The sequence below is a fragment of the Trichomycterus rosablanca genome, chromosome 8, assembly GCF_030014385.1.
Source record: "Trichomycterus rosablanca isolate fTriRos1 chromosome 8, fTriRos1.hap1, whole genome shotgun sequence".
Taxonomy (NCBI): domain Eukaryota; kingdom Metazoa; phylum Chordata; class Actinopteri; order Siluriformes; family Trichomycteridae; genus Trichomycterus; species Trichomycterus rosablanca.
This window is the reverse complement of record NC_085995.1, coordinates 20,783,366-20,793,008: the sequence shown is the minus strand read 5'-3', so window position 1 is coordinate 20,793,008 and position 9,643 is coordinate 20,783,366. Positions and strand designations below refer to the sequence as shown.

At 40.3% G+C, this 9,643-nt stretch overlaps 1 protein-coding gene across 1 annotated transcript; it reads right to left on the bottom strand.

Moving 5' to 3' along the window:
- Positions 1–8,070: 8,070 nt before the first annotated feature.
- adrb2a (adrenoceptor beta 2, surface a) lies at positions 8,071–9,307 on the bottom strand. The gene has a single exon (XM_062999914.1). It carries the CDS (start codon positions 9,305–9,307, stop codon positions 8,165–8,167), a length of 1,143 nt encoding a protein of 380 aa, XP_062855984.1. The 3' UTR covers positions 8,071–8,164.
- Between the last annotated feature and the right edge of the window lie 336 nt (positions 9,308–9,643).

The following is a 9,643-nucleotide window of genomic DNA, read 5'->3' as shown; positions in this document are numbered from 1 at the left end:
CTGTATATGCTTAAGCACAAATTCAAGAGGTTTTATCAGATCATAAAAGCAATCTGCAAAAAGTGTTGCCAGAAGGTGCAGTGCACACAGTCTTATTTGCAAATATCTGCAAACATCACACACCATATAATACTATCTGTACATTGTAGTCTCCAGAATAAGAGCACATTTAATATCTCTTTCTCTTGTGCCATTATAAACAATACATCTTGTCAAAAATATTCAAATTGCACATAAATGCATTTTACATTGCAAAAGCAACATGTTGAACCATTAACCATTTTTTCACAAACAGGGTCACAAACATGCAACAATATACACAAGATAAAAAAATCAAAGTTCACAGTTTTAACATCGCTTGCTGGCCTTTTATCAACAGACACAGTTGAAAACCTCACAAATAGTACAAAATGCACACATGTACACACACACACACACACACACACACACACATACAAATCCTCATACACACTGCACTGCAAAAACTGCTATTCTGGCAAGTAAAAACCTCCGAAATGCAGACAAATATTGTGTACTGTGTTTTTCTATTTCTCATTATGAAACTGTAATACAATAATATCTTACATTTTTATTGAAGATAAACCACTACAGAGCAGGTATTATTTGGGTGGTGGGTCATTCTCAGCACTGCAGTGACACTGACATGGTGGTGGTGTGTTAGTGTGTGTTGTGCTGGTATGAGTAGATAAGACACAGCAATTGTGATGTTTTTAAACACCTCACTGTCACTGCTGGACTGAAAATAGTCCACCAACCAAAAATATATCCAGCCAACAGCGCCCCATGGACAGCGTCCTTTGAGCACTAATGAAGGTCTAGAAGATGACCAACTCAAACAGCAGCTATAGATGAGTGATCATCTCTGAGTTTACATCTACAAGGTGGACCAACTAGGTAGGAGTGTCTAATAGAGTGGACAGTGTGTGGACACAGTATTTAAAAACTCCAGCAGCGTTGCTGTGTCTGATCCACTCATGTCAGTGTCACTGCAGTGCTGGGGTCCTGACCATTGAAGAACAGTACTGAAACTGAAAGCAGGCTAAAAAAGTACGTAGAGACACAGATGGACTACAGTCAGTGATTATAGTGCTCCTATATGGTAAGTGGAGCTGATAAAATGGACAATGTGTGTAGAAACAAGGAGGTGGTTTTAATGTTATGCCTGATCTGTGTATATATGCTGGGTCTAGTGCATCACAGAGCAAACAGTCACACTAAATACCAGCTGTGCAAACATGCCGTCCTATTTTATTTTAGTTCTTTACTTACCCAGAATTGTTAGAATATCTTAGAATAATATAGCAATCACACACACACACACACACACACACACACACTAACTTAAACATCCTTTAATATTTAGGAACTGCTAAAAATTCTTTACTGCTCTGTCTGCATTCACTAAACCCATAATGATCCACAGACGTTCAGTACTAAATCTCTACATATCATGTTTGAGGTGTTACATCATCTTTTAGATAATCACCATGTTGGGCATTACATTGCTTTGCTAGATTTTGACCAACATCAGAAGGTCTTCAACAGTTCCAAGAGAACAACAAGTAACATAGGTGTGTCAGCAGAGATTAAGAATTACATTGGTTTGGGAAAAAACAATGTAAAAATAACTAGACATTATATATACAGTCCTGCTGAAGTAACTGGTCTCTGACATATTTATTATTTGTTTTGACTTTGTACTGTAGTTCACTTGATTGCTACATTAAATAAGGACTATGAGATTGAACATGAATGTTTACTAAAACCTCAGATATGTCATAAACCTGTCATGTTGGATCTTATTACCATTGATATATGATTAGTGTGATAAAATGTCAGCAATAAGAGGTCAGAATTAAGCATGTGACGTAAGCTGTCATGACATTATGTATTATTGAAGCTGTCCAAACTAATAATAGAAATGTTACCACCTTTATAACAGAAGAATGAAGAATGCTTTTATTTGTCATATACAGTGGTACCTTGTAACTCAACGTCCCCTAAATATTTAAAACTCAAACATTCTTCGTCGAGGAATTTGTACCCTTAAACTCAACGTTTCCTTTAAACTCAATGTGTTTAGCGCACTCAATTTTGTCTTCCACTGCTACCGAGAGTGCATCCGAGAAGAGCACGTCACCGTACACGCCTCTTCCGACATGTGCACAGCCCTCCTCTTCTCACCCCTGCTTTCTGCACAGGCATCTCTTCTGCCAGAGTCCTTTCACAGCGTATGAAAACCCACCCACCCACACATAGTCCAGCCCCCACCCTGCAGATACGGTGGTCAATTAGTATCTGCTGCAGGCACTGCCAATTAAGTCCGCTAGAGGGCGCCCAGCCGACCGGAGGCAACACCGAGTTTTGAACCAAGGAATTCAGAAACTTGGTACTGGTGTGCAAGCGGAATATCCCGCTGCGCCAATTCAGTTTGTTTTTTAACACATTAACAGGTTTCTCATACATCCTTATGGGAAAAAATACCTTGAAACTCAACGCCTTTCAAACTCAACGCCAGTCGTCAGAACCAACTGACGTCGAGTTTCAAGGTACCACTGTATACATATACAGAAGTACAGTACAACAAAATTATTTTCCCACGTATCCCAGCTTGTTTGAAAGCTGGGGTCAGAGTGCATGGTCAGCCATCGTATGGCACCCCTGGAGCCAAGAGGGTTAAGGGCCTTGCTCAAGGGCCAAACAGTGGCTGTATATCAAAGATAACTCAACATGACAGCATTCTGACATTCTTATTTCAGTGCTATGATAAACAGGTCAAGTAAAACATTAATGAATGTCCATGTCATGTCAAATATTGAGTAATACTGCCTTGTATGTAGTTTCTATTTTAAGGGGCAAACAGTAATATGGCCAAATGTTACTTCATTTTTGTTTTATGTAGTTAAGAGGCAGGGTTGGTTCTAACAATGTTGCCATTGTTTTTAAGCTGGAAGGCCAGTGCCAATCAAGCAAGTGCCAAAACACTAAACTAACTAAGTCCAAGTAATAGTAGATGAAGCATACAAGAATGGTGTGAGATAAGAAAGGCTGACCCTTTGGTATGACCTAAAAATATTGGAAACCAATACTACTCAAGATTTAGGTTAACAAAAAGGTGAAATTCCTCAGTAAACAGAATAGCACATATACATACACTGATCAGCTATTACATGAAAACCACCTCCTTGTTTCTACACTGTCCATTTTATCAGCTCCACTTACCATATATAAGCACTACAGTTCTACAATTACTGACAGTAGTCCATCTATTTCTCTGCATGTTTTGTTAGCCCCCTTTCATGCTGTTCTTGAATGGTCAGGACTCTCCCAGGACCACCACAGAGCAGGTATTACTTAGGTGGTGGATCATTCTCAGCACTGCAGTGACACTGACATGGTGGTTGTGTGTTAGTGTGTGTTGTGCTGGTATGAGTGGATAAGACACAGCAGCGCTGATGGAGTTTTTAAATACCTCACTGTCACTGCTGGACTGAGAATAGTCCACCAACAAAAAATATATCCAGCCAACAGTGCCCCGTGGGCTGCGTCCTGTGACCACTGATGACGGTCTAGAAGTTGACCAACTCAAACAGCAGCAATAGATGAGCGATCGTCTCTGACTTTACATCTACAAGGTGAACCAACTAGGTAGGAGTGACTAATAGAGTGGACAGTGAGTGGACACGGTATTTAAAAACTCCAGCAGCGCTGCTGTGTCTTATCCACTCATACCAGCACAACACACACTAACACACCACCACCATGTCAGTGTCACTGCAGTGCTGAGAATGATCCACCACCTAAGTAATACCTGCTCTGTGGTGGTCCTGGGAGAGTTCTGACCATTCAAGAACAGGGTGAAAGCAGGCTAAAAAGGTATGTAGAAAAACAGATGGACTACAGTCAGTAATTGTAGAACTACAAAGTGCTTCTATATGGTAAGTGGAGCTGATACAATGGAAACAAGGAGGTGGTTTTAATGTTATGGCTGATCGGTGTACATATATCTTTGCCTAACTTATAGAGAGCTTTTTCCTTAAATTATGTGGTTTACTTTGCCTACAAATGCATTTTGAACTCAATAATACTTCATCATTGCTTTTAAATTCAAATCCGCCTTTCAGGTTCTGCACTTTCCCTTAGGCTTGTACTACATAACTTCTGTAAAACACACTGAGCTTTCCAACACCCAGCATGTGGTAATAAAATGGAGACACAAATCTTGCTAACAGCTCTTTTTCTGTTTTTAGCATTTTCAGGTTATCAGCAAGTTGATCATTTGACTTGGAAATGTACCAGAGCTATCAAAGTTAAATATGATGGTTGAAAAAGATATTGTTGTCAGTCTCCCTGCTTAAAACTGGTAAGGAATATACAAAAGCCTTGGTCTTAAAATAAATGTTACTGTATCTGATACACTGTAGTCCATAAGATACTGGATATTAATACACTACGTGAAGTTTAATATTGTATTTCTGTCATTTAAAAATAAATAACGATAGGGCTAAATTGGTGCACTGTCCAGGGTGTATTCCTGCCCAGTATTTTAAGGTGGCACCTTCGCCACCCTGACCAGGATTAATTTGTTAGTAAAAATGTAAAATACACCAATCAGGCATAACATTAAAACCACCTCCTTGTTTCTACACTCACTGTCTATTTTATCAGCTCCACTTACCATATAGAAGCACTTTGTTACCATATAGAAGCACTACATATATTTTTAGCTTGCTTTCACCCTGTTCTTCAATGGTCACTGACATGGTGGTGGTGTGTTAGTGTGTGTTGTGCTGGTATGAGTGGATAAGACACAGCAGCGCTGATGGAGTTTTTAAACACCTCACTGTCACTGCTGGATGTAGAATAGTCCACCAACCAAAACTATATCCAGCCAACAGCCCCCTTTGGGCAGCATCCTGTGACCACTGATGAAGGTCTAGAAGTTGACCAACTCAAACAGCAGCAATAGATGAGTGATCGTCTCTGACTTTACATCTACAAGGTGGACCAACTAGGTAGGAGTGTCTAATAGAGTGGACAGTGTGTGGACATGGTATTTAAAAACTCCAGCAGCGCTGCTGTGTCTGCTCCACTTATACCAGCACAACACACACTAACACACCACCACCATGTCAGTGTCACTGCAGTGCTGAGAATGATCCACCACCTAAATAATACCTGCTCTGTGGTGGTCCTTTGGGGGTTCTGACCATTGAAAAACAGGGTGAAGGCAGACTAAAAAAATATGTAAAGAAACAGATGGACTACAGTCAGTAATTGTAGAACTTCAAAGTGCTTCTATATGGTAAGTGGAGCTGATAAAATAGACAGTGAGTGTAGAAACAAGGAGGTGGTTTTAATGTTATGGCTGATTGGCGTATGTTAATGACTGTTAACAATTTAAATTTCTGCCTTTCATTGGACACAAAAATAAAACCTAAACGAGACAATAAAATAAATAATTACTATTATTAAACTGGTCCAGCTAGATTCAGCCACAATCAGTGCATTCTTCCCTAATTTGCAGCAGAATAGCAACCCAAGACATACTACCAAAGCGACTACGACGTGGACCTGACCTGACTTCCACAAACACGTCTTTGTCTTCTTATCACTAATAGTTGATCGATGCTTTTTGCATAAAAACGAACATCTGTAACAACAGCACAAATGCTCGCAGGTAATCTACACACTCCACTATCACATAACTACTCTTTACTTTTGTTGCGCAACGCCCACCATTGATAACGCATGTTTGGTTCCCAAAAACTGGTGAAAATGTGGGTCGGTTCTCTAAAGAACACCAAGGTTCAAAGAAACCCGAACAGAATCGGGTCAAGAACCAGAGTTTTTTTGGTGGTGGAAAAGCACTATGAACAAGCAGAGCTAAAAGTGACCACATTAGAGATCTAGAACAGCTTGAGGTGTGCACAGAGGTGTGCAGCCATCAGCTGTAAGGATTTACATCCTATAATTTTATTTGGATTGGGTTTGTTTAGTAAATTGCATCCCCTCTTAAATCTGAGAAACTATCTATAATTCCTATTGATTTACTATTTGTGAAATGGATAATTGACAGGTACAGATTTAGTAATTCCTCAATACATTTACATAATACTTAAATACTTCAATACACACTATTGAATTATATTGTTGTTTGTCTATCTTCAACTTTCTTGCTTAACTAATTAAGTCTGGGTGCTCTGATTTAAAATTAAATAGCCCAAGAGGGATCAAATACAAAAGGCGAAGAACAGCACCAGCCTTTGGTGACTGTGCCTTTACTAAACCAGTTACATTTTAACCAGTAATGTCCTCTGAACCACTTAGAATAGCTTTTCTTCTTGTTAACAGTAGCTTAATAATGGGGTAAAAAAAAGAGGAACATGCACAGTGGCTACTTCCATACAATCATAGTTTGGGACTGACAGCTGTATGTAATAATAAAAGTGGCTATTGTGTTAAAAAAAAAACTGAACTCTGCATGTAGGCACAGGTAACGGAAGTCACTTCTCTCACAACAGGCTTAAATAGCACTTGTAACCATAAGAAAAATACATACTGTAACCCAGAAAAATGTTAATATAATTGACAATAGACCTCAGTTTCCTCCTCTTGTAAAGATTTCAGTGTAGCACAAACTTGGTACATGCAATTCTAGTGGCATGACAGTGACTGGCAGTGGCAAAACAGGATGCAGTTGCTCTGGGGCCCTATACAATATAGAGGCTATAAACATCAGACAAACTTATTTCTCAACGGGGCTCCTTATATTGGCATATAAATTTACACACATGGCTCACAGGTTCCTCATGCTTTACAAAAAAGTGATGCCCATGCTGGTAAATTATTAATCATTCATATTCACCAATAGTCAAGGTCCAGCACCACCTGTAAACACTGGTTACAATTCCCACTGGACAGAATGTTAATCCATTTAAGAGCAAAACACTCTCATTGATGTACAGTAGTTAAAACAGTTTGCTGGGACCCAAGATTCTTGTTGTTCTCTTGGTGACTGGATTAAATATGCAAGTGTGCAAAGAATCATGTGCCATGCCTAAAATAACTATCAACAGCTATTTGTCCACTGGTTCTTTAATATACCAAACCAGGGGTGCCCAATACGTCGATACCAGCATGGTAGATTGCGCCTCATTCAAACAGGTCAACGTGATTGATGAAATGTGGCCACTGCTTCTTTAATTTGCGGTTTGTTACCATAGCTATGCCTCAGTCCGCCTAAAGCACTGCACATCTAGAAAGTTTTCATTCATTAGTAGCCAGTTTGCACCATTTTTGCATTTTTCCTTTTGTAACCTTCACTGTTTGTGAAGATGAGTGCGCTACCAAGAACAAAAGATGAAGAAAAATGGTTCAATTCGGGGAAGAAGGGTACGGGGAAGCTGACAGAGACATTTAAACCCTACAATCTGACATTTATATGAAGTCAAGGGCCTTTGCTAGACTGAATTTTGGAACTTGCTGGGTAAGGAAAAGTATCCAAATATAAGAATATGTGCCACATATTTGACATCATTTTTGGATCAACCTACTTGTGTGAATCAGCCTTTTCCCACATAAAAGTAATTAAGTCTAAATATCGGTCCACCCTTACTAATAAGGCAGCTAGTGTCCAGACTACATAAACCTGGCTGACACCATTCAAAGCAAATCATTATAATAAGGTTAGTGTGATTTTTCAGTCACTTGCCCTGTAATGCTGAATATCAATATAGGCAAGTGAAGCACATTTAAAAAACCTACAAAGCTTAAAAAGTAGATCGCGATGACCTGTCGACTGAAATAGTAGATCTTAAGCCACGAAAGTATTGGCACCCCTGTACTAAACCATTTATGACTTCATGCTTTAGCTTTGGGACTGACGACCCAAACAATGCTTTAATTGTGTAATAAAGTCATAGCCAGATTTGGTAATTAACCAGATTAGTTTCTGTATGAGGTAGACAAGAAAAAAAGTCAATAAAATCTTAATATAAATTTGCGTTTATAACTCTTTACCCAGAAAGCTGTCTTTCCTCACCCATTCTCACTTACCGGGAGTTCGTGATGACATGTAGATTAGTGTCTGCCTTATTTCTCGGGCATATCAGTAACAGTGGAATGTGTTGGTATGTATGACTCACGGTACACTCGTGAAATTTTTATTACAGTTCCCGTTAGAGTCTTTCGTATACGCAGACATACATCTGTCCTTCTCAGAACCCCCATCGACCTGGTCACTGTCCTCCGAGCTGCACTTGCTCCGTCCTTGGTGTTCGCTCTGCCAGCTGTGTCCGCTGTATTTGTATCCATTGGAAGGTCTCAGGTTGGGGTAGTGTGACCTGTTCATGCACAGGATCTGTTTAAAGGCATACCGGAACTCTGGACTTCTGCAGTAGATAAGGGGGTTGAAGGCTGAGTTGGCGTACCCGATCCAGTTTAAGATTCTGAACGGTACTTTGATGTTGTCCACTTCGTGGAGACTCACTACAACGTTAAGGACAAAGAAAGGAAGCCAGCAGAGTGTAAAGATTCCCATAATGATGCCTAGCGTTTTTAGTGCTTTGTGTTCCTTTAAGCAGAACTTTGGCTTTTTGATGGTACGGGACTCTCTGCCATCTCCTGTGTCGATGAATTCCTGTTGACCTCCGTTGTGGTGAAAGCGTCCTTCACTTCTGACAATTTTTTTCAGCTGCTTCCTCGCCTCTTGAAAAACACGGCTATACACGAATACCATGATTACCAATGGAATGTAGAAGGAAATGATAGAGGAAATAATGGCATAGCTTCGGTTTGTGTGGAACTCACAGCAGAGGGTGTTGTTCATGCAACGCAAGGCCTCCTCATTGCTGGAAATCCACCACTTCAAATGGATAGGCAGGTAGGAAATGAGGCCACCGATAATCCACACGATTAGAACCACAATACAAGCTTTGCACTTCGTCAGCATGGAATGGTAGCGAAAAGGAGAGGTGATCGCGAGATAGCGGTCCATGGCGATGACACAAAGGGTCTCGATGCTTGCCGTGACACAGAGAACATCAGTGGCTGTCCAAAACTCGCACCAAAATTTACCGAAGTGCCATGTGTTGAGAATGATGTAGACAGCACCGAAGGGTACCACTACGAGTCCCATGACCAGGTCAGCACAGGCCAGTGACATGATGAAGCAGTTAGTGACGTTCTGAAGCCTCTGGAAACGAGCGATGGCTGTTATTACCAGTACATTTCCAAGGACAATGGACAGGACCAGTAGGGACATGGCTGAACCCAAAAGGACCATCTGTAGGTCAGTGTACGTGGAGGAGGAACTTGTGTTGTTTAAATCTTCTGAAGAGTTCATAGAGACAGGGGGCTGTTGGCTTCCCATGATCTAAGAGAAAGAAAGAGTAGAAAGAAAATAAAATGTATTCATAAATCAAACAAGTCAAACATGAACAAGCTTTATAAAGTTTATAATGTACAAACCTCCTTAAGTAAATCCCCAGGTCTTTAAGTCGTCCCATAAAAAGTCTCTCTGTCCTTCTCTCACTCATTCAAACTCAGTGTTGGTGTTACTTGCTAGACATTCCCCCCCTCCCAGTCTTTCTGCAGGACTGTTCTGCGCTCACTGTGGCTC